The following is a 24181-nucleotide window of genomic DNA, read 5'->3' on the forward strand; positions in this document are numbered from 1 at the left end:
ATTTTCCTGCTGTAGAGTCTAGATAGTAAATTAGATTTCCAACTAGAAATTTTTTTGATTTACTTTATTCAACAATTCCTGTGTATTAGAGATATCCTTCCATTTAACTATATTAGGTATTCCTAAATATTTTCCCAAAATTCTCAAAAGTAAGCACTCATCTGCAAAATAAATATTTGAAACTTTGATCCCATGATTAGAAGATAGCAACCCAATATGAGAGGAAGTATTAAGGGTTAATTTATTTAAATGCCTCATAAAAGGTTCCACACATAAAATAAATAAATAAGAAGATAAGGGATCACCCTGTCTAAATTCCCTAGACGGGGATATATTTCCATATGGTTTACCATTAATAAGTGTTGCATAAGAAACAATAGTAACACAATCTTTGATCCAATTGATCCATGCTTGATTAAACCCAAATCTCTTTAAACAAATAAAAAGCTTTAATGTTTGATATTTGTTTGTCTTCAACCATTTCTTATATATGCAGATATACGGAAAATAAATTTTATTTTATTTGAGGCCTAAATTATTTATTACGGTTATAAAAGACTCTATTTTTTAATATTCTATACACACATGCACATCAATAAAATTAAATGATTCTTGTGTAAAGCTATACATAAGGTCTATTTTCGACTTCACTTGGGACTTAAAAATCTCAAGTCCAGCCCTGTCGAGGACCTTAGATGCAGCTAAATATTTTCTTAGCAACTGAGCTATAGGCCCTCCTTGCAACTATCTTCAAATATTATTTTGAGATATTTAGTTATATACTCATTCTTAGCATTAATGATATAGATAAACCCTACACCATTTAATTTATATAAACAAACAAAAAAAAAAACTCCAAAAATGACAGCTGGCCCTATTGAATATAATTTTAATTATTAAATTACTTTGATACCCTATTGAGTGTTTTGGATTTTTCTATGAGGTTATGGGATTGTGTTTGTTTTAAGAAATCGATGGAAATTTTGTAATTTATAGGACGTTCGAAGCGTCTTTGTTATGTTGTAAATGAATTTTGGATATATTTTTAAAGTCCATTTCATATAGAGTTTTTTTTAAAAAATTTGGACCTCTTAGTGAATCTCTCTTTTATTTTCAAGCTATCATTTCACACCTCACCCTTAATAAGTCCACTTAAATCCAGACTTTACTGGCAAACAAAAAAATAATAATATATCCCAACCCTAATGTTTTGTCCTTTTTTTCCACTGAGTTACTGTTTACTACTTTTTCACCCACGCTTGTGTCTTTTTTACCGTGTAATATATTCTATGTTTCGTCATGGATGCTCTGTCGGTTTCTGCAGCGGGGAAACTCCGTTTTCTTACTGAAAAAAAGAAACCTTTTTGTCTGCCAAAATAGAAGAAGCTATATACATGCTGTATCGTAGGTTAGGCTTGTGAGAGCTGGTATTCAATTTGAAGTTTTCTAGGTGTTGTTGCTCTGTGCAAGTTTCTGATAGAAGATGAGCTCTGCAACTTTCAGCTCCAATTTTCTTCAAACTGGGTGCCTCAGGAAGGTATGTACTCATTAAGATTTCTGTTTGTTTTCTCAGAAAATGCGGGAAAAAGAAACCCAGTTAAAGCCTGCATTGTAAATTATCAGTCAATTAGATACTTTGATTTGTTGTGTTAGTGTTTTCATCATAAAAGTTGAACTTATTATTGAGGTTTGGTAAATGCAGGACGGGTTTAACAATCCGAAGGATAAGAAGCGAAATGTAGGGAAGGTGTTTGTTAAATGTTCCGTGAATACAAAAACCCAGAAGGCAGAAAAGGAAGTTCGACTTGGTGTTCTTGGAGCCAGTGGTTACACTGGTTCTGAGGTAGTGGCTCACTGACAAACCCTTTTGTTCACCATTTCTTATTTTAACTCAGAGCAGTAATGTTAAGTATAGATGATAATTGAATTGGGTTAGATAATTATGTACTCAATATTTAAGTAGTTCCATGGTTTTATGGCTTACAATGAGCTGAGATGATCCTTCTTTCTGGAAGATTGTTCGGCTGCTGGCAAACCATCCTCACTTTGGCATTACCTTGATGACTGCTGATAGAAAAGCTGGACAGTCGATTGGATCGGTGTTTCCTCATCTGGTTTCCCAAGTAAGAATTTCTATGATTTATGTGTTTCCTCTAAGGGCCAAAGACTTGAATTTAAATATGATATGATATCTTTCTTTTTCTCTCTCTTTATATAAGCTTAAATATTGGTGCATTCCTATGGTATGGTTGTGCTCTGTTAGTTGCTGTCATGGTCAATTTGATGATGGGGTTTCAATCATTTAATGGTGGTGTTTGATCATGGCATAATTTTCAATACTTTGGAATTACATTGCTTGGCTTTCTGTGTTTGCAGTATCTGCCAAAAATGGTTGCTGTCAAGGATGCTGATTTTTCTGATGTTGATGCTGTATTTTGTTGTTTACCACACGGAACCACACAGGTTATTTTTTCTTTCCTTTGTATCAGTCAATCCTTTCTGATTTACTGAATCTCGTCCTGAATTTCTAACATGTATATGTTTGTTATTTCAATTACAGGAAATTATCAAAGGCCTTCCCAAGAGTTTAAAGATTGTTGATCTGTCTGCTGTATGCTTTGAATAGCACTACCATGCAATGCTTTTGGGATTTTTTTATTGGCACTCATCAACTATAAATTTTTCTCATTTTTAATTTTATGTGATGGTTTTTTCAGGACTTCCGTCTACGAGATATCTCTGAGTATGAAGAATGGTACGGTCACGCACATAGAGCACCAGAATTGCAGGTAAGGTAATTTCTTCTGATGCATCTAGGCTTCTATGGAATTATAAAGTCCACCAAGCATTACTGTAGAGATAGATTGAATGTTAACTTCAACTTTCAACAAAAACTCTGGCCTGTTTAATTTGTTGTCATAAAGTTCACCTTTGTTTTGGAGCAAGTGTATATGACAAATAAAACTCAGGCACCATCTTGCTCTTATTTCTTTAAATTATTGCTCTGTTATTTTAACAAGCATTGATCTTCCTGGATCCAGAAAGAAGCTGTATATGGTTTGACGGAGATTTCAAGGGAGGAGGTAAAAAGTGCACGCCTAGTTGCTAACCCTGGTTGCTATCCAACTTCTGTTCAAATTCCCCTTGTTCCACTGATTAAGGTTTGTGCCTTGTATATGAGTTCTCTACAAATTGCATGCTTTTATGAAATATGGGCTTGAGATCAATTCACTCACTGTTTGAGATGTAATAATGTAGCTGAGATACAAACCCATATACATACAGGAGGTTGTCACTCCTGGATACTCTTTAGAGAGCAACAAAAGTGGAAAAATGAAATACCATGTCTTAAAACTCCTGCACACTTATTATGCATACTGAACCACCATGCACCAGGAGGGAAACCAAGACATTAAAATTCCTTGAAATGTTACAGAAAACAATCTTAAAGTGATAAACTTGTAGGGTTTAGGCGATGCTTCAAAACTTAGTTTTATCTATGATTCTATTGGAAGTACATACGATATCACAAGTTAAAGATTTCTTCAGAGCAGAAAAAAGAATTAAAAATATTTTATCCTTGAAAATATGAAATTAAAGGTATGCAGGTGGTGTGAATTACGAACTATTTTAAAGTTTGGATATAAGCATCGCTTTCTCATGAATTATGTTTTAGGTAGCCATTATAATCGTATAAATGGCAGTTGTCTAGTCACTAGTCTCATGCCAGTTATGCTGTTCTTTAATCCCAATGGTCCTGGCACATGCCTTATGGTTCTCTTATTGCATTTTCCTTGCAGGCTAATCTTGTTCAACCTAAAAATATTATTATTGACTCAAAGTCTGGTGTTAGCGGAGCAGGTTAGGACTTGATTGTAGTTTCTAACATTTCCTTGCGAAACTTTACCATATATGTGCTCCTAGTGCTCCCATCAATTATGCCTGCGGCCTGGTTACTTTTGCAGGACGTGGTGCCAAGGAGGCAAATTTGTACACTGAAATAGCTGAAGGCATATATTCTTATGGCGTTACCCGTCATCGCCATGGTAAGATTTTGGATTTGTTGAAATTTAAATTTTACACTATATGACATGTTCAATCTTACTTCCTCACTTGAGCAAAATACACAGAATGGGTGATTAAGCTAAATACACAGAATGGGCAATTAAGCTAAATACACAGAATGGGCTATTGAGCTAAACACAAATAATGGGAAATAACTTTAAAAAGTGTGTATTTACTTCTTTACTGAGAACATATGCCTGAAAAGATGCTTAAAGAATTCTGGTTAAGTGGAGAGAAACAACAGGTAAACAGCGTCTTTGCTACACCTCTCAAACTCAAATGCTTGTGAGTTTTTTACACCATTGAACAAACATGCAGTTTGGGAACTGCAGTCTTACATAATAGATGTAGAACTTCGAAACTCAGATGTTTGTAGTAAGAATCTGGTTTAAATAAAGAGAAACAAGGGGTGAAGGGCTTCTTTGCTACACCTTTGAAATTCAGATGCTTGTAAGTTTTATACTGTTGAGGAACATGAAGGTTAGGAACTATAGTATTGCCTTTTTACTGGCGTCTTCTGAATGGAATAGATAAGCGTTGGTTGACTGTGTTCCTTCATTGACTGGATTGAGTGGTCTCTCTTAGATGACATAATTCTGGAATTTACTCGTTGATCTAGTTGATGTTCATATTGAAGGTCTAGGCTTCAGAAAATGGTGTATCTGCATATTCTGGATACTTGTACGAAGTTACATAAACAGTAGACAGCATGTGTGTTTTTTTATTTGATTTTATTACCTAAGGCAGTGACCTGGATTTTATCTTTGAAATTCAGTTCCGGAAATTGAGCAGGGACTATCTGATGCTGCAAATTCAAAAGTAACTGTTAGTTTTACTCCACATCTAATGCCAATGGTAACTATTACTCTCATATGCTAGAGATTCCGTATTTTACAATTGACTTTTTGCTAATAGACTAAGCATTATTTTACTTTTGTCTTTTAGAGCCGTGGTATGCAATCAACTATCTATGTGGAACTGGCTCCGGGGGTAGAAGTCAAGGACTTACGCCAACAGTTGAAGTTATCCTTTGAGGTATGTACTGGTTATATTTTTGTTGTGCTGGTTGTGTACTTATCTGATGCGTCTACGACTGATGTAGGATATGAGTGAATTGAGTGTTTAGGTAATTTAGCAGAAGCGAAAACAATGGAAAACAGATGTCTGCATCAATGACCAAAAAAAATTCTGATGCGTCTCTGATGCTCAGAGGGAATAAAAGCCAATACATTGAAGTTTAAATGCACACCCCACAGATACACTCATATAGTTAAAACTGTTTTGTAGTTTGGTTTAATAAATAAAAGTTATTTACATACCTGTCAAGCAAGAATTTTCTTGCATGGATTCCCATATCAGTGCACAATTATTTGCATTAGTGGAGCTAGACAATCATGGCTTAACAATCTGCCAGAATTATGTGTTACTTGGTTCACAGGATTCACAGTTCAACTAGTTTTTCTTTTGGCCGAAACAATGTGTAAACACCCAATGCTAAATGGCAAGATATTGAGTGCAGGACTCCTGCTTATGCTGCATTGATTAATAAAACATAAGTCAGTCAGATAAATTACCAGCGTCCCTTAATCTCCTTGGCAATGTGGCAGTTGCACTAGGAAGCACATTATTCGTGCAATCATATTGCTTGTATGTTTATATCATGTGTTTTTCTCTACTCTCTTGGGTGATGGGTGTAAGTATTGATTATTCTTTTCTATTTCCTTTTATCTTTTGCAGGATGAAGACTTTGTGGTTTTGTTGGATGAAGGAATTGTCCCTCGCACTCATAATACTCGAGGATCTAATTATTGTTTCATCAATGTCTTTCCTGATCGGATTCCCGGAAGAGCAATAATAATTTCTGTTGTATGTTCATGTTCCCCATCCTTGCATTTTGAAAAAAATTGTGCTTCTATGTAAGTGTGAGCTTATGTTATTATTGGCTGACAGCTAAACTTTCAATGTTGGTGCAGATTGATAATCTTGTCAAGGGAGCTTCAGGTCAAGCCTTACAGAATCTTAATGTGATGATGGGGTTCCCAGAAAGCACAGGGCTTCTTTATCAGCCCTTATTTCCTTGACATGTTAATTAATCACACATGAGTAAGCAGGCAAGTCTAGACTAAAACTTTCGTTTTGGCTATGCAAACCCCATTTTCTCATCTAGGAATTTTTCGATCCCCACCATTTTGGTGTTCTATTGTCCTAGTGGCTCTCTTTTTCATAAATGGCACCAACTTTATAATATTTGATATCGGGAGATAGGAAAGCCAAATTGTTGCTACCCAAAATGCATATCATGCCATGTTTCTAATAGCATCCAAGGTGTAAGACCACTATAAAAGACTACCTTGTATGACATCTGTATTCTATAATACCATCACAGGTTCAGCTGGGGTTGTCTTGTCCCGAAGTTATAATTTTGGCCTTGATTTTCATCTTCCGATCTCCTGCTTCTCATGCAAATTAAGCCAAGATTAAATATTTTTTCCTTTTTTATTTATTATTATTTATAATTAAGTAGTTTTAAAAACCTTGTGTTATCTGGGTTGATAACTTACATTCCGCTGATTGTGTTGCAGGTAATTAAAGAGTAGAAAAGCCGTTTGCAGGAGCTGCGTGACTATATCTGGGAGTTTACTTTGGTTATACAAGTTTAGAAATATGTTTTACCTGTTGTATTTAGAGATTTTGTATCCTCTTAAATGCTAGCCTGTTTGATTTGATGGCACTTAATCATGAAATAATTTTACACCTATGTCTCGGTCTTACTGTTATGCCACAGATAGTCCAATAAAATTTACCATACAATTTATCGTGGTAAACTTAAAAATAAATGCATACTTTTATTAATCAATTACTCATAAGCTTGAGACAACTTTATTAAATACTCAAAAATTTGTCGGATGCTTATGTTGAAATTATGAGGACCTACAAGAGGTTTGTAGCTCAAGTAGTTGATAGCATTTACTTTTGCATCCGAGGTCAGTTCCTCCTTTCCTGTATCAATTGTGTCAAAAAAAAAATTTACAAGGACTTAAAAATCGAACTTTACGCTCAAACGGCCTTGATTTGTTTTAAAGGCTATTCGAACGGTTGTGATTTTTGTTTTTCAATTATACTTTTTGTTGTTTTTTAGTGTTTTTTAGCGATTGATGTTAGTGCCTATATGCTACATGAGTGTGTTAAAGTACTTTGTAGCATGATTTGAGAGACTTATTGGTTTAGGATATAGGGTTTTTCTTAGGGCATAAATTGTGCCATCGTGATGCAAGAATAGTGCAAAAAGTATAACTCATCATACTTCCGTTCGTTCGAATGTACGATTTAATGATATATAATTTGTAGCTCAAATCGCTAATTATCCATACAACCAAAGTTATGTTTTTAAAATTAGTGTATAAGTGTAATGATATGAAAGGACAATGTGTAAGAAGCTTATCAGTAAGTAACGAGAGCTCTATTTAATTTAAATTATTCAATAATGCTTCACTTATATATAATTCTTCATTTTCTTTTGGTTGAAACTTGAACTACGTATTTATTTTTAGGGTTATTTGTAGCAATGGTCTCTTATCTATACTCGGAGTTACATTTTGGTCACTCAACTTAAATATTAGTTGCAGAGGTCACTCAATTGGGTGTTGTGTTGCACCATTAGTCCCTATATTTTTGGAGTTGAGTGATCAAAATGTAACTCCGAATATACTTGAGGGATCATTGCTACAAATAATCCTAACTGAAGAGTCACATTTGCCCATCAATAATCTAAGAGATGTTTGTCACGTCATCATTTTAAACAAAAAAAGTCACAGACTTGATGGTAGGGACTAATTGTGCAACATAACACCCAATTGAGTAACCTCTGCAACTAATATTTGAGTTGAGTGACCAAAATGTAACTTCGAGTGTAGTTAAGAGACCATTGCTATTAGGGATGGCAAAAATCCCCTAGGGGCGGGTCCCCGTCAGGTCCCCGATCCTAACTGGAGGAGATTTCGGGACTAAATGGGTATCAGGTATGGGGATCCCCAAATTTGAAAAATCCCCAACGGGTATGGGGAGGGGATGGTATTGGCCTCCTCATCCCCGAACCCGACTCGAAAATATATATGTTTATATTTAAATAAATAAATAAAATATTTATGTTTAACCCTAAGTTAACTTCCCTCTCCTAATTCTTCCTAATTTTCTATGGAATTTCATATTAATGTGATTTTGAATAGTTGAGTTGAATTTTATAGTTAATTTGGATGTGTTGAATGATAATTTCATATGAAACTTAATGTTAAAATGTATGATAAATATTTTTTTATGCAAAAAAATCAGGGATTGAGGCGGATATGGAGGATAGTCCCCCGACGGGGATGGGACCGGGGATTCCCCGAAACCTAATAAACGGGGATGGGTTTGGGGACGGGGGCGGGGATAGAGAGCGGGGATGGGGATGGTATTGTCATACCCGGCCCCTACCCGACCCGTTGCCATCCCTAATTGCTACGAATAACCCTTATTTTTATAAAATGTGTTTCTCAAACCGAAAAATAAAAAGAAAAAATTTATGGACGGCCCATTAACTGGCGGCCACGAAGGTACGCATACAATATGGCGGCAGTAGCGGATCCCAGCTCCATCCCTTAAACCCTCCTCTCTCTCATTCTCAATTTCCCACACCGAAAATACCGTCTCCGACATCGAAGAGTTCCTTCAGTATCTTATCCTCCAACAAATCCAGCCATGGCGTTTCGAATCAAAGAAATGATCACCTAATTTTTTATTTTATTTTCAATTTTACTGGAAAAGGGCTCGAGCATTGTAAGCAATGGCAACTCTTTATCCTTCTTACTTGTTATCTGCCTCCCCCCACCTCCAAGCCTCCGCTAAAATCAACCTTCGGGCTCATGCTCCTCCTTCTGTTCTTGGGCCCAAGGTGAGCTTCTAATTTATATATATTTTTATTTTTTAAAATTATGATAATATATATGGGAATCTTCTTGATTTTGAATGTTAGGAAACTTGTTTCTGGAATTGTTTTCAATCTTACGTTCATTTGTGGTAGAAATTTATATGTGCTTTCAACTTTTTATTGTATGCTGATATGTTTGGTTGATGGGCAAAACAAATGCATAAAACGGGTCTAGAATTGTCAGCACAATCATATTGTGATTTAAACGATTACGTTTTATTTTTTCTGTGGAAATAAATTTAGAACCTCACATCATCTAATTTATCTGAATTCGGAACCGCTGACTTTGGCAATGTTATGTTTTAGTGAGTAACTTTCCCCATGAATATTAAACTAGTTGGCATGTAGCTTTTGTTCAATTGGGTTGAGTAGCTTCCTCAGTTAACAAGTTTCATTTTGTTGTTGAAGGGTTTGGCACAGTGTAGTAAACTGCATGCCTTTGGTCAGAGTGTTAAGCTTTCTGGGTTGCGTCAGAATTCTCAGCACAATATCTCGTGTGCGATAAATATGACTGCAGGACAGTCGGATGAACCTGGGAAGATGAAATTCGATCACCTGATTAATAAAGCAAGAAAATTGTGGGAAAGCTCTCCACAGCCAGTCAAGATCTTCCCTTGGAAAAGGGCCGTGCAAAACTTTATTCAACTCATCTTTGACCTTATACTAGCAGTTGTCAAATATTTATCTGTACCTTTGTTGGCCGTTTCCTCCCTTAGTGAAATGTCATACTGTGCACATGCGAAGAAGTTGTTTTTAGTTCCTATTCCAGTCCTCATTGGAATGGCTATTGCGGAAGTCTTAAAACTGGCAGCCTTGGATGCTTCCCCACTTCTTAAGGTAAAATTATTTTGCTCAAACCCCTTACTTGTGGCAGAAAGATTTAAACAAGTACAGAGTTGGGGGTGGGTTTCTTCAGGAATCTGGTTCTTCTTTGTTTGCTATTATCTTGCTCAAAATATCGTTATAATTTTTTATTATTTAAAGACAATATTATGAAATAATTGATGACTGCAACATACTTTTTTCCATTTGCCTTTTGTTTTTGTTTTCTGTCTATTTGTATTCCCTCCTTTAGAATTGCTGCACTCCCTGATTTGAATTTCTCATTTTCAGTGTATCTTAGGGTGTCCTAAATCTTTTTGTAAGTTCATTCTATGGGAACAGTTCTTGCATAAGTGAAGAAATGAAAATTAAACTCAGTTATTTACTATTGAAGCTTATTGTCTGGTTTTAATTGTCAGGATGCAGAAGTTCCCTGGCATCTGATTGGCATGGCAATCTTCTTCACACTGCTCAAATTGCCAGGTCCATATTACCCATTCTGGGGGAGAATTTTAATCCCACACTTGGCTAATGGGGGGTTGTTAAGGACCTTATGGTTTGCATTTTTGTGGTATAGAAGACCCCAAAGGGTATTGAGAATGGCACCGTCACAAAATTCTGAAAGTGGCAGTCAATCCGAAGTTGAACCAAATAAGCTCTAATTCTTGCATCCAAACCCGCAACAGGTATTTGTTAACTTTTTCAGGTTTTCTTTGTTAAGTTTTACGCTGTTCATCGTAGCCTGTACCCTACCACTTTAGAGTAGGTATTATACATACATCCCTCTTGTTTCCCTGAGGCTTTCGGTTTTCATTTAGTTAATAAGATGAGCCCTTTATGTAATAAATCCATGTCTCCCTTCGGTTCGTAAGTTTTTCATGTCACAGACCTGTATGCTTCTGTTTACTTGAACCTTTTAAGTAGTAAGATTTAGGGCTTCATCAAATAATTTTAACTCTCCCTTTTGATATAGGTGATCAATGAGGTGAAATTTTATCCAGTGAGGTGATCAATGCCATTGATTGAGAAATTACTCAAGGTGGGAAGTGGCATCAATTCGGAGCTCAAGGGGTGGTTCTGAAGATGCCTTTGGTGGCTTGATAACTGCTACACTCGTTTGCCTAATTGGACAGCCTTTTTTGCGCTTTATGTTTCTTTTCTTTGTTGTGGGAGAGGGAGACTTTGCCAGTATCAGAATATTCTTGTTGTTAGGATATAGCACTCTAGGATCTTTATTACGCAGCCGGCATCGCACCATCTCAAAGAAGCGTTGACACTTCATCTGTAAATTGTTGAAGCGCTCTGTTCTGATTGAATCCACTCAAGTATTCTTCTGCTTGGGCTACCAACAGATAAATGGTATGAGAGCGATGACTTGAGGAATTCTTGGTCTTTCAAGTTGTCAATTTGAGATATTTGATCTTCAGGAATTCTTTGTAAGCTAAATGCGATGTCTATCGGCAAGGACATGTTTTCTTGGTTGAATTTTGAGAAGTAGATCAGAATATTTATAGCTGAAATTAGTTCACTTTCATGCCTAATTCAACGAGAGCATGGCATCCATCCACTATTAAGCTGCAAAAATAAATAAATAAATAAAAATAAAAGCGTTGTATTTAATTAATATTTTGCCTAAAATAAATTGCTCAATTGGGAAGCAAGCAAGACTTGATCTTTAACTTTTCTGACCCAAAAAAAAAATTCAACAATTTAGTCTAGAAACGACGTCGTCTGGACTGATTTCATATTTTCAATCAGAGCCCTATGTAATCCGTTATGCCAAGACTTTTCCTCCTTTCGCTTCCCTCATAACCTTTTCTGTCTCTCTCTCTCTCTCCCCCTCACCAATTGGTCTGCGAGTCACTCACTGAGTCAGAGAGCGATTGCACCATGAAAGAAGACCAAGACCAACACCAAGAAGCCACCGCCACCGGCGACAGTGCAAAGCGAAAGCTGGAAGACAGCAGTTTCAGCATCGAACTGGCCAAGCAGAAAGCTCAGGAAATCGCCGCCCGACTCGTCAGCGACGCCGAGTCAAAGCGCCCTCGACTCGAAGAGGAGCCTTTCCAGCCTAGCCCCGTCTTCAACCCTCCTCCCTACCCTGGTACTCCTTCATTCTTCCAATGCTTTGCTCTTTCTAGGGTTTTAGTCTTCTAGTTTTGTTAATTTATTACTATTCGCCTCTACTATTAATTGAAAATTTTAAAAAAAGGAAATAATTGTTAACTATAGCGCAAGATATGTGCAAATTTTGGATTGTGTGTGAATGGAAAAAAAAAAAAAAAAGTTCTATTTTCAGTCTAGCTCTTTGGTCGTTAAACCTAACTTTAGGTTAAGGGAATTTAGGTGATAGTGAGCACTTGGGATTAAGTAATGAACTACTCCACCCCCTGGACTGTTTGAGCTTTTGTGGAGCATCTGGTGCTCAATCATGGGTATCAGTTCCCACGAGTGCTCAATGTCCTCTTTTTTGTTTGTTTTTTTTTTTTAAAAAGAAAAAGAGTGCCTGTTGCGTGGATGTCATACAGTAGTTAAATATAAAGATTAGGGCTATTTCTTGTAGTGCGTCTGCATGTTTGAATCCAAGATCCTCTCCCATTGTTTTAGGAGTGTGGTGTTATATTTTCATACAAGCATCCCCATTTTTAGAACTGCATGAGACCTTCGTTTTCTAACTAAAAAGTTGGTTCAGTTTCTTTTACCGCGCAATCAGGCCAGTCTTATGGTTCTCCAGGCACAAGCAAGAAAATAACTATACCAAACGGGAAGGTACTTTGTTGGTTTCTTGCTGCTCCTCGGACTTTTTTCATGGCATATTGCTGATGAAATTGGATTTGTTTCGGTAATTCCGTCTTTCAGGTTGGGGTAATTATTGGAAAAGGAGGAGAAACGATAAAACAGCTGCAACTTCAGTCAGGGGCCAAAATCCAGATAACCAGGGATTCAGAAGCTGATCTTAGTTCTCTAACTAGGGATGTGGACTTGACGGGTACGTCTGAACAGATCAGTAGGGCAGAACAACTTATCAGTGATGTCATAGCAGAGGTGAAAGCTATGTTTATATTGGTTTGTGCATTGATGTTCTTGCTGTTTCATGATTCAAAAAGTACCATTCTCTCTAAAAATATTTTTGTTGTACAGGCAGATGCAGGGGGCTCTGCTCCTCCCTCTACAAATCAGGGATTCAACTCAATCCAACCTGGAACAGAACAGTTTGTCATGAAAGTTCCCAATAATAAGGTAGATCTGTTGGATATTTTTCTTTTTAGATGAAGCTAATGCTAATGTAACAGTGTCATGCTCGCACTCATTATTGTCATAGGTTGCTTTAATTATTGGCAAGGGAGGTGAGACTATCAGGAATATGCAAAGCAAGTCAGGAGCTCGTATTCAGGTGTGTATTTTAAGGAGGGTAAAAGTAATCATGGGAACTTATACTATCTCATAATTCCATTGGTTGGTCACATGTATTTTCAAATAGAAATTATAACAACCTTGTCAAAATAGTAAAATACAATTATGACACTTGGTTCATATTTGCAATCTTACTGCCTTAAAGTCAACTTGATTGGTTTGATGGTTTCAGAGCATTTAGTTTTTCGGCATGAAGAGGATTGGAAATTAATATTGTATAACTTTAGTATGGGGGCAGAAATGGCCGTTGTGTTGGGTTTGCATCCATTAGATTACTATAGTGCTTTTCTCCTTTTAACAAAAAAGGGAAAACAAAATTACTATAGTACTCACTTCTCTTGTTATAGTAACCTCTTTATTTGAACCAATCCTGGAAAACACTGTATTTATTATTCGGAAAACTAAACCTAGGTCCGATTAAAAAAAGCATGAAAACCGTAGTAAGAAATATGTTTATCCTTTATATATAAGTGCTTTAAAAAAATAAATAATTTAACCTAATGAACATGAAGTGTGCGTTAAAAAAATGTGGATGTTATGTTTACGTAATGATATTTTATGCTCAATAAGAAATACAAAATATTGGAACTAATTTTAGCAAAATAACATATTCTTTTCAAAATTTTGAGTTGTTAAAATTACATGGTATGTAACTTCTTAAATTTTTATCATATAACTTTATATGAAAAATATAATTGTTATGTTAGTATAGCAACATAGTATGTGGTTTAACCTTTAAACCTTGACCCTCTGCCACTTTTTGGTTCAATGATCAGTCTGTTATTTAGAGCATTGCTTTTTTTCTTTTTAGGTTTAAATGTTTATCTACTATTTCTTATTCTAAAGCTGTCGAGGACTCAAACCTTTTCTGTGTCATATTTGAGATTATGTTCCTGAAATAAAATTGATAGCTAGGCATTTTTATGGAATGACAATTGCCTCACCACATGGAACAAGTCTTGCATGCCATTTGTCTTGTGTGTTCCTACATCTTATCTCCATTATATTTAATACATTATTTTGGTTCAGGTTGTACCACTGCACCTTCCTCCTGGTGATATGTCAGCTGAGAGATCAGTATACATAAATGGAGTGACAGAGCAAATTGAGGCAGCCAAGGAATTGGTCAACGAAGTAATCAGTGGGGTGAGTCATCAGTGGTTTGTTGGTTACCTGTTTTTGCATTCAACCTTTTTTTATCTTCTTCCTAAAAGTTCAATTTAAAAAAAAAGTATGATCTTATTATAAAGGATTAGCATTGTTTTCTACTTACAACAGTTGACCTTTTAATCTGATGAACAAAATCTTGTTCGGGTTAGCATTATCAGATTTTCTTCCGAGTCTTTCTTTGACAAGTTGCTTGATGGTCATTCTTTATCAATTGTAATCCTATACAATGACCATCGAGCAACTTGTCAAAGAGGGAGAGGGAGAGAGACAGTGAGCAAGAAAGAGAACATTATATTTTGCTTCATTATTGGTTTCAAGTGCAACTATTGGATTATTCAGAAGTTTTCTTTTTAGGGACTGGAATAGGGGTTTTTAGGACTGGTTTTCTTCCTTGATGTGGTGTATAGTTTTCTTTAAAATTGTTCTGATAGCTAAGGTTGGAGCACTGGTCCTCTTTTCATCACTTTGTACTCTACCTCTATTTACTCTAATTTTTTCTTATAATTTTTATTGAATGTCAGAAATTTTGGCCTAAATTTGAACTCGGTTTCTGGTTAAATTCTTCTTGTACTGATCTGTCCAAATGCAGACATAATTGGCAATTGAAACATTCAGTTCCCATTACCCTTCTCATCATATTATTCCTCTGAATTACTGGATTGTTGCTTCTTGGTTAGTTCTATATATTCTGTCCTTGGTTTCACTTCTGCAGAAGCGTTTAGTAAATACCTCTGGAACCAATAGCTATATGCAGCAGTCTTACGCCCCTCCTGGTAATTGGGCCCCACCAGGACAAGCTCCAATTCAGCAACAGCAGCCTCATTATGGGTACACACAACCAGGAAGCTATGCACCTCCTGCCTCGTACTATGGTAACTATCCTCCTACCCAGGTAGCAGGTTGGGATCAGTCAAACCAAGTACCCAGCTCTCAACCACCTCAAGAGAGCAGTGCATATAATTACTATGGACAACAACCTCCGATGGGGTCAGCTCCCCCAAATCCTAGCTACAACTATAACCAGACACCCCCCGTCGCCAGCCATGGTTATGATCAGGGTTATGCTCAGCAGCCACCAAGTTATGGACAAAACATCTCTAGTCAAGCTCCAGGGTCTGATCAGCAGCAACAATATGCAACTTCAGGATATGGGCCACCTGCAGTGCCATCCAGTGTAGATGGAAGCGCTTCCTCTCAAAGTACTCAGCCATCGGCTGCTTATCCAGTTCCATACAGCCAGCCACCGGCCAACTCTCAGGCTGGGTACTGGCAACCACATACTCAAACGGGCTATTACCAAACAAGTTATGGAGGGCAGCAGGCAGTCGAAGACCCTTCTGCAGCATCTCAGTCAGCAGTATATGGACAAGGTGGGTATCCTCAGCCAGACCCTTCCCATTATGGCGAAGCAGTGAATCCTCCTGTCAATGGAGAGTCACAGCATCAGCCACAACACCAGTCACAGCCACCGACCAATGGATATGCGGATCCATCAGGTTATGCAGCTGAAAAAACTGGTGAGAGGAATTCGGAGGAAGATCGCTCAGCCTCTGCAGCGGAAACTGTTGGTTCTGAAAGCTGATATTTTAGCTGGTTAAGGATGTCCTCTCTTACTTATTTCCTTTCTGTTATCTTTTTTCATTTTTGGAATGATTTTTCATATTGCTCTCACATACCATCTGTGTGGTTGCAAAGCATTATATTTCTCGCCGTAATATCTAGGAATATCTTGTTAGACACCCGTTTATTATGTTCATATGTGATGATTAGCAGTCAACAGCTAGTCCATGAGTTATCTTGTTTTTATGTTTGTTTAACTTCATAACATTTGTAGTCCCGAGGTCCATGAAATATTTTGACTGAATGGCGCCAGATGAGCTATGAAGGTAATTTTGTTGTTTGACAATATGTTTGCAGTAAAAAATTTGCTACAAATACATCAATGGTTGATGCACAAGATGGGATGCCCACTTTTGAAGATTTTGTAAGCTGAGACATACGGTACTGTTTAAGTGCTTTGCTTTGGAAAGACTGGTCCTGCTTCTACGCACAAATGCACATACTTGTTATTTTGCTTACCCTTAAGATTTAAAATTTTGTAATTACTTTTCAGAAGGTCCAAAAACTTCTGAAAGTTTGAAACTAAAAAACGTGGGTTCCTTGTAAAACCTCTATTATCCGAAGTTACATATCATGTGATTTTGGGTTTTTTGTAATTATGGATACAAATCTGGTGGCTTGGAAAGGCTAATCACTGCTTAACCCGAAACCTTTTTTTTCGATTTGGAAATTTAAGTACAATCCTGTCGAATTAGAAACACAATAATGTCTAAATTCAAATTAACATCGGGTTGATCCACATCCTACAGGCGTTAACAATTACATAAGGTTTTTTTCTTCTTTCCTTTGACCATTAAATGACAAAACCCGGCTTATATTTCCTACAATTCTTTCAAAAACATGTTTTGTTGAGAGAGAGAGAGAGACAGAGAGAGAAGTGGGGAAACTTTCTGGAGAATGAGCACTGATACAATTTTCAGCAAACCATCTGTTACATTACTTGCGACAAGTACATAACAGTAGATAAATGCCACTAGTAATTAGTGGCAAAAACAAATGAACAGAAGCTGCCACTAGAAAAAGGAGAAAAAAAGAAACACAGGCGGAGGATGGACTCCATTGCCAGGAACTTTCAGGCACTGAACCGTCCATTGCCAGGAAAGGCTAAAAACCCTTGCTCCAATTTCACAACGGCGGACTTGTGACTGAAGATAATAATTAGTTTCATAAGCAGGTCTTCTAAATTCCTGCTTGCACGTCATCCGCACCATGACCAGGCATTCTGCCAACTATATTGCATAAACTATCTCTCCGCTGCTGTCAATGTCGATGTCGGGATCAGACTCCAGATCCTCCTCCATGTTATCAATGTCCAGGCTGCCAGCAAGATACTGGTTGAGGCTGTTCGTCCCAGCCGCAGGTATTGTAGCCTCAGCAATTATCTGCATGATCTCATCAATGCTTTGCATGGGTTGATCAGGCTCTTCAAACTGGCTGTTTGTGGTGTTTTCAACCATGAGATCTGCTGGAAGGTTCTTCAAAAACCACTCATGGTTCCTAATCTCAGGAATGGTTATCCTCTGTCGCACAGAAAAATATTCAATGGAACTCAAATTATAACATTGCTCTTTCTGTCCTTTGAACCCTAATCAGATATGGGGAGCAAGCCAATGAAAGAAACAACTTGCAAAGCATATTTCTATATGCAGGAAAGAGAGTAGGCTGCAAACCAGGAAAGAGAATAGGCTGTATTCCTGGTTTCTTTCACAAAATGCAGCCTATTCTCTTTGCATTTTGTGAAATCAGGTTCAGGGATGCCACATACATAGGAAGAGAATGAGAAGAATAAGTAAATGCAAGATCCTAATAAATTCATGTACTAGATCCAGCAATAAGCAAATAGGACATGGATCAAGGTGGAATAAGATACTGGTATAGGTGCACACGTATAATACAAAGAATATCACCCACCTTCTCTGGTTCCGCAACAAAAATCCTTGAGATTAGATGGCGGCACTCTGGAGATATGTGAACATAGTCAGGAATCGAGTACTGGACATTTGTTATACGCTGCAAAAAAAGAAAGAATCTTTCATTTTAGTTAAGTGTCATAGCTTCCCTGTTTCAGTATTGAATATGGTGCAAAAAATTACATGTATTGTCTTGCGGAAGTTTTTAGGCTCCCCAGGATCCTCAAATGGGTATGCACCCACCAACATGACATATAAGGTCACCCCACAAGACCAGACATCTGCAATCTGAAAGGCATACCAAAGTGGAGAACTATTAACATGACGTATTCAATTTATGTGAAAGCAGAGGAAAGAATAACCTTTATCCATCATGCAGAAGTACACAGCATTAAATCATGTATGCAGGGAATGGAGATCGAACATTGATTCGGAACAACCCTTTCTTTCTAAGGGGTGGTGAGTAATCAAATTGCCATATTTTAGAATGTGCATCTAACTAGTGTACTTTGGCTTTCCTGAAGTTGCGTTCGCCTCAGGTTATCATCAGTCAACACAAAAGCCCTCAAGAGTACAGTTTGTAAGGTACCAAAAACAAGGATAAGGCAAGAAGAAAAAAGAAAAGCCTCCCAACATTTATGTCTTGTGGTAATATCCAACAATCTTTTCTGGCTCATCCTTTCAGTTGCAGCTAGTTACCCATGATCAGAGTGTTTTAAATTTCTGCCAGATGAACTCAGAACTGAACTCTATATATCATGGTGGAATTGTTTTGACCTTGCGAGCTGCACTTCGGCCCTACTAGATTTGGAACTGATTTAAGGGTGGTTGGATTACTCATAAATTATTTAGTGACAATTGAGATAGAAATAGGACAGCTTTACATACTCATAACTATAAGATAATGGGAGTATAGTTGCAAGTTATAAGTTGTAAGATAAGTTTTTTTTTTTTTCCCAGAAAGTCTTAAGCTAAGTTAAATATATGCAAATACAGTGACAAATGAACTTATAAAGAATTGAATAGAGAAATAACTAAAAGTGCAACGAACATAATAAGATACCATTAATCGAGATTACTTAACATGTTAGTTAAAAGAATTATCCTCTCCAACTTTAAATAGATTGATTCGTATAGATGAAAAACATTATTACCTTGCCATCATATTCTTTCTTAAGCAACACTTCAGGAGCAATATATGCAGGGGTGCCAACGGTTGATTTTGGTTGTGAATGCAGCACCGAGGACTGAGAAAAGAGACAGAGCCTAATTAGATGGATATGAAAAAAAAAAAAAAAAACAAACAAACAAACAAGGTAATAGCACACACAGGTTAGCAATGAAAAATTAGCTTACACTTCACCAATATCACAAAAGTACAAGGGGCAGACAACTTCCTATGAAGTATCTACCAGTTAAAGGAAAACACATGTATTGCATTCAAGGAACCATACTTTTCTAGTGATTTTCTGGATACATTTTTGTTTTAAGTTTAACCACCAGAGATCTGTCATAATTTTAGCACCTGACTTCCGTAAAATGAAGGCAAGGGCACGTGCACAGAGAGAGAGAGAGAGAGAGAGAGAGAGAGAGAGAGAGAGAGTCGTGTACCTTTGAGTAGCCAAAGTCACATATTTTTAAACGAGGAGCTGGACTTCCATCTAACAATGTGTTCTCCAACTTCAAGTCCCGATGGCACACTTGCTTCATGATGAAATGCAAAAATATATATCCAGTCAGAAATTTAGTAGATATCAAAAGAATCACAATAGAGATAGACTGATTAGTCAGCACACCATGGCATGACAGTAACTGACTCCTGATATAAGTTGTTGGAAAAAGAAGCGTGCCTGCAACACAAGTACATTAGAAATTAGTCGGAATCACTATTAGAAACAAAATTAATGTATTGGATAAGAACCTCATCCTCGCTGAACCGCCCAGCATTGCATATCCGCTCAAAGAGCTCTCCTCCAGATGCATACTCCATCACAATAGCCAGATGAGTAGGGGTTAATATTACCTGCAATCAATAGTAACATTACTGAATCCCAAGGAGGATTTAATCTGTGTGATTAGATGTCAGAAATTAACAGACCTCTTTGAATCGGACAATGTTTGGGTGCCTCAATGACCTGTGGTTTATAATTTCTCTTTGTACATTTTCATCTATCTGTTAGACAAAATATAGAAGTAGGTAAATCAACAATGATAGGAGAGTATTTGAATTGAACTACCAAGCACAACAAGGCCTATTACAAGCCATACAGGACAATAGAAATTTATCTGGCATAGATAAAAAGATCTTGACCAATCAGATGACTTGTCCTACCTACATCACTAAAAAATAAGATTAACTTCAACACACTTAATAAGAAGATAACATGAAATTGTTAAAAGTCTTTTTAATAATTTAACAATTTACAAAGGAATGCCAGCATAACCCATCCAGGAAAAGTCTTACTGCTTGTGATCTACTAATGAAAACCATTAGTCAGCAGTCCTCAAATGTCATCAATTCTATCATGGTCAAATTCTATCTGACACAGTTGCATACTTATTTCCGGCTACAGATCGAAGTCAGTTACAGAGTTAAAACTCAAATTTAGTTGATAGGTCTTTACAAGTTTCTTTCTCAGACATACTATTAGTGGTTTTACTATATACATGGTTATAGAATAGAAAGCCAATGCTAATTCTGGATTCTTTAAACATCCACGGATTCTCATTTTATCCATCGGCACCTAACTGAGAGGAAAAATTCATTCCAAAAAGGGATTACAGACCAAAAAACTGGGAAAATAGAAGAAAACAAACATTTAGAAATTTGCAATCCATAACAAAGGGAACTACTGGGCCAATGTAAGGTAAAAATTTGCAGTTCAAATTCATTGCTTTTTTCTTTTCTCTGGTTTATTCAGAAGTTTAGCAGAGGGCAGATGTTTATCTTCATCCTCCATTAGATTGTCAAGTTCCAGCTTTTTTACAAACAAAATCCTGAGCATTTAAGAATTCAAATCCAAGAAAAACAACTGTTTCTGTTTTGGACACTTCAGTAGGAAACTTATTAACCCTCAAGCAACAAATAAACAATCAACTTCCAGAAACTCCCATTCAAAAGACACATAAAGACAAAAAAAATTTATGACCCAACAAAATCAATTTGAAACGATCACAAAAGGAAACTTTAATCGAGCATAAAACAAAAAACGCATCAACCTTCACCTATAAAAATAAAATAAAAAATGTCAAGAAAACAGTGAATTCCCTCACATACAGAACATCAGTCAGACCTCAAAAACTCATCTAAAAAAAAGAACAAAAAAGAGTAAAATTCAGACACTAACCTTCTCACCTCTCTCTATATATTTCACAGCAACAAGCTCATCAGTCTGCTTGTCCCTCATAAGCCTGGCAACCCCGAAATTTCCCGACCCAATATCACGAACGAGCTCGTACCGATCGCTGTCATGCATGATCGGCATGTCCATGCCTGGCCCAACTGTGAGCACAGACCGATCCATCTCTCTCCCTCTCCCTATATATACCAACACTCTTTAAAAAGAAAAAAGAAAAAAACCTAATTAAGTTCCTCCACAAGCTGAGCTTTCTTCCTCCGTTACATTATAGAGAGAGACAGAGACAGAAACAATAGCAAAATGGCCCAAAACAGTGATCAAATCAACCGAGAAGGAGGTTGTGGAGATGACGTGGCAGGACGTGGACCACTGGATTGATGAAAAGCTGGTGGGTGAAGAAAAAGACCGAGATGGGTTCGAGCCCGTGAAGCTTCACCCACCTCAGAAATGGGGGGTTTCTCAGATTTTTGGCCAAAGAAAAAAGCTTTTTCCTTTTTTCTTTTCTGGGTATTTTAGCACACTGATTGCAGAGGCGTTACGATAGAGCTCGTGAACCCAACCATCCCCTCTCTCCCTCTCTCTCTCTCTCTCTCTCTCTCTCTCTCTGTGCTGTGTATTCTGTTTGTACAACTGTGTGGTTTTTCTTTTCTTTCAGCTCTTACTCGCTCTTCTCTCTCTCTCTCTCAGTCTGAGTGAGATTGTTTTTTTGTTGGTGTGGTATTTATCTGGTACTTTTTTGGGAAATGAATTTTTATGATATTTTTATGATTTTATCCGCACCAGAGTCCAAGACTCGAGAAATCTTTAGGAGACAAGGCATACAGAGAGATCATATCTATTTATTGTCTCAAATTCAGTGAACTCAGAACATGTGCAATTATTTAAATACCCCCTAACCATGTCAGTACTGTCCACATGGGGATAAGCTTTTCTGTTTCTTCTGGTTGTTTTTTCCCACACCTGGAATGCAATCAATAGTAGCTATTGGGAAGTGTCTCTCAAACCCTGAAAATTGTTATATTGAGAAACATAAAGAAAGGGATGGCTTTGTATGGATTGGGAACACAATCCAATGATGGTAACAAATTTATATTCAAATTGAGGGTGACAAATGTAAGAGTTGTAGTTCAAGTAGTTAACAACAATTATCGTTAAATTTGGGATTTAAGATTTTGTATTCGATTTCAACTCTCTTTAAGAATATCTTGTATATATAGAAAAAAAATGAAAAATCTAGTCAAACCAAAGTTCACTTTCAATGTGAATTTCCATTATAGAAAGAGCTAGATCACATTCAATACAAATTCACATTGTGGATGTGCTCAAACTCATTTTATTTACAATGCGAATTCATATGGTTTCTGATGAAGCTATACTCTAATAAAAATGATAAATCTTTGATCTAAACGTCTTAACATCATCTATTTGTGTATGAGTGAATTAGCTTAACCACATAACTACAAACTCATTGTCTATGAAAATCATTTTGGAGTAGTATCTTTCTCAAGTGGAACAGATACAAATACTTTTATATTTGAGTGGTCCTATTTTTATGATCAATTACATTCTCATTTGCTTTCCTTTGTTGCTAACCTATACTTTTTATATGTGGAACAAATGTCTTAAGATAAATTACTTTCCCATTTACATGAATGCCAGTTCCATAATTCCATTTGCCTAGTTATCACTTACATATATGGATCCTAATGGTTCCTTAGGTTAGGAGGAAGTAATTTTTGTCATTATAAGGTTGAGAAATATACAGCATTGTGTATGTCTTAAATGATGATTAGTCAAACCCACCCCTCTCTGCAATCTGAATCTTTGACTCCCTCATCCTTAATTAAGGATGAGAGTAGTAGACCAGCTGCATATCATTAATTTTGAAGGTAAATTTCAAGGGCTTAAGAAAAGGACAACCTAAATCCTGTGCTGCTGCTCCCTGCTCTGTTCAAATCTTGGATCTCCTATATTTTTATAATGGGGTGTGAGAGACAGAGTGGGAGTGGCCAGCAAAAGAAAGGGAACAATGGTGAGTGAGATTGTTGTTGCCTGACAAGTGTCAAGAAGGTGTGGGCAATGGGAAGATAGTCATCAAATTATTATTATATTTTATTCTCTTGGTCAAGTAAGTGGCAGTTCCTCATATTAAACTGCAGCTGGATACTAATTTGATTTTAACTGAGTTACAAGTTTTTCTTCATAATAATGACTGTTGCATCATTTATTATAATTTCATTTTCCAATTTGGTTGAATATTTAAGTACTTTACTTATGCTGATCTTTACCAACCACAAACTGACCTACCAAATTGCAAGCCTAGCTAGCTGGAATTAGGTTTTTTTTTTTTTTTCTCTCCTAATGCTGGCTTTCCAATCAAATAACATGGTCACTGAACATCACCAGAAAGGATTCTCATAATAATGCTATTTCCGTTTCATGTAAATGTTTCTTCTCAATACAGGATAACACGGTATAACAAAAATATAGAGCATTAAATAACAATTTCTCAGTTGTCTTTATCATGCTTGGCTGGGCTCCTTCTTTGTGATTACAAAGTCCTGAAATTGATGCCAAACAGGATGCGTCACCTACTTCTGTATTAAGGTGGAAAGTCGTTTCCTCAAGCATAGGGAAATTGGTTAAAAGGCACATTATCCATCTTTTAACGAATAAAATATTTTTATGTGAAGAGCATGTTTTCTTGATGACTAGGAACCAAGGATTCTGATAGTCCGTTCGGCAAAGCAACTGATATCGGCACTATTTGCATTTTTGCACAACAATAACACCCTATTGTCATAAGACTTTTGTATTATATATATATATATATATATATATATATATATATATAT

The 24181-nt window shown here is 36.6% G+C and overlaps 4 protein-coding genes across 5 annotated transcripts; 3 read left to right on the forward strand and 1 right to left on the reverse strand.

Moving 5' to 3' along the window:
• The first annotated feature begins 1307 nt into the window (after positions 1 to 1307).
• On the forward strand, positions 1308 to 6876 carry LOC117637189 (probable N-acetyl-gamma-glutamyl-phosphate reductase, chloroplastic). The gene is made up of 14 exons (XM_034372022.1): positions 1308 to 1537; positions 1703 to 1843; positions 2016 to 2123; positions 2377 to 2463; positions 2561 to 2611; positions 2718 to 2789; positions 3042 to 3161; positions 3801 to 3861; positions 3966 to 4046; positions 4841 to 4920; positions 5011 to 5100; positions 5803 to 5931; positions 6039 to 6176; positions 6648 to 6876. The coding sequence occupies exons 1-13, from the start codon at positions 1484 to 1486 to the stop codon at positions 6144 to 6146; spliced, it is 1182 nt and encodes a 393-aa protein (XP_034227913.1). The 5' UTR covers positions 1308 to 1483; the 3' UTR covers positions 6147 to 6176; positions 6648 to 6876.
• Positions 6877 to 8670: 1794 nt separating this feature from the next.
• LOC117636738 lies at positions 8671 to 11368 on the forward strand. The gene is made up of 4 exons (XM_034371393.1): positions 8671 to 8995; positions 9440 to 9868; positions 10273 to 10539; positions 10827 to 11368. Exons 1-3 carry the CDS (start codon positions 8888 to 8890, stop codon positions 10513 to 10515), a joined length of 780 nt encoding a protein of 259 aa, XP_034227284.1. The 5' UTR covers positions 8671 to 8887; the 3' UTR covers positions 10516 to 10539; positions 10827 to 11368.
• A 270-nt stretch (positions 11369 to 11638) lies between these two features.
• Positions 11639 to 16343, forward strand: LOC117636737 (far upstream element-binding protein 1-like). Its single transcript, XM_034371392.1, has 7 exons — positions 11639 to 11957; positions 12546 to 12622; positions 12713 to 12898; positions 12995 to 13093; positions 13176 to 13247; positions 14297 to 14413; positions 15150 to 16343. Exons 1-7 carry the CDS (start codon positions 11744 to 11746, stop codon positions 16017 to 16019), a joined length of 1635 nt encoding a protein of 544 aa, XP_034227283.1. The 5' UTR covers positions 11639 to 11743; the 3' UTR covers positions 16020 to 16343.
• Positions 16344 to 16925: 582 nt separating this feature from the next.
• LOC117636323 (serine/threonine-protein kinase SRK2E) lies at positions 16926 to 22094 on the reverse strand. 2 transcript variants are annotated; one of them, XM_034370774.1, is made up of 9 exons: positions 21315 to 22094; positions 20066 to 20140; positions 19889 to 19990; positions 19764 to 19817; positions 19579 to 19671; positions 19122 to 19214; positions 18151 to 18255; positions 17969 to 18067; positions 16926 to 17577 (listed from the first exon to the last, which is right to left on the reverse strand). In XM_034370774.1, the coding sequence occupies exons 1-9, from the start codon at positions 21489 to 21491 to the stop codon at positions 17287 to 17289; spliced, it is 1089 nt and encodes a 362-aa protein (XP_034226665.1). In that variant the 5' UTR covers positions 21492 to 22094; the 3' UTR covers positions 16926 to 17286. The 2 variants fall into 2 exon arrangements, with proteins under 2 accessions (XP_034226665.1, XP_034226666.1); XM_034370775.1 differs by having other exon boundaries at positions 21323 to 21433.
• Between the last annotated feature and the right edge of the window lie 2087 nt (positions 22095 to 24181).

Source organism: Prunus dulcis, chromosome 8, assembly GCF_902201215.1.
Source record: "Prunus dulcis chromosome 8, ALMONDv2, whole genome shotgun sequence".
NCBI classification, from domain to species: domain Eukaryota; kingdom Viridiplantae; phylum Streptophyta; class Magnoliopsida; order Rosales; family Rosaceae; genus Prunus; species Prunus dulcis.

Coding starts and splice junctions, on each gene's coding strand:
- LOC117636323 (XM_034370774.1), bottom strand. CDS start 21,491: ATGGATCGGTCTGTGCTCACAGTTGGGCCAGGCATGGACATGCCGATC. Junction 19,991..20,065: donor ACATTGTCCGATTCAAAGAG/GTCTGTTAATTT, acceptor TATTGATTGCAG/GTAATATTAACCCCTACTCA. Junction 19,818..19,888: donor GGCGGTTCAGCGAGGATGAG/GTTCTTATCCAA, acceptor CTTGTGTTGCAG/GCACGCTTCTTTTTCCAACA.
- LOC117636738 (XM_034371393.1), top strand. CDS start 8,888: ATGGCAACTCTTTATCCTTCTTACTTGTTATCTGCCTCCCCCCACCTC. Junction 8,996..9,439: donor CTTCTGTTCTTGGGCCCAAG/GTGAGCTTCTAA, acceptor TTGTTGTTGAAG/GGTTTGGCACAGTGTAGTAA. Junction 9,869..10,272: donor ATGCTTCCCCACTTCTTAAG/GTAAAATTATTT, acceptor TTTAATTGTCAG/GATGCAGAAGTTCCCTGGCA.
- LOC117637189 (XM_034372022.1), top strand. CDS start 1,484: ATGAGCTCTGCAACTTTCAGCTCCAATTTTCTTCAAACTGGGTGCCTC. Junction 2,124..2,376: donor TTCCTCATCTGGTTTCCCAA/GTAAGAATTTCT, acceptor CTGTGTTTGCAG/TATCTGCCAAAAATGGTTGC. Junction 5,932..6,038: donor GAGCAATAATAATTTCTGTT/GTATGTTCATGT, acceptor ATGTTGGTGCAG/ATTGATAATCTTGTCAAGGG.
- LOC117636737 (XM_034371392.1), top strand. CDS start 11,744: ATGAAAGAAGACCAAGACCAACACCAAGAAGCCACCGCCACCGGCGAC. Junction 12,899..12,994: donor TCAGTGATGTCATAGCAGAG/GTGAAAGCTATG, acceptor TTTGTTGTACAG/GCAGATGCAGGGGGCTCTGC. Junction 13,094..13,175: donor TGAAAGTTCCCAATAATAAG/GTAGATCTGTTG, acceptor TTATTGTCATAG/GTTGCTTTAATTATTGGCAA.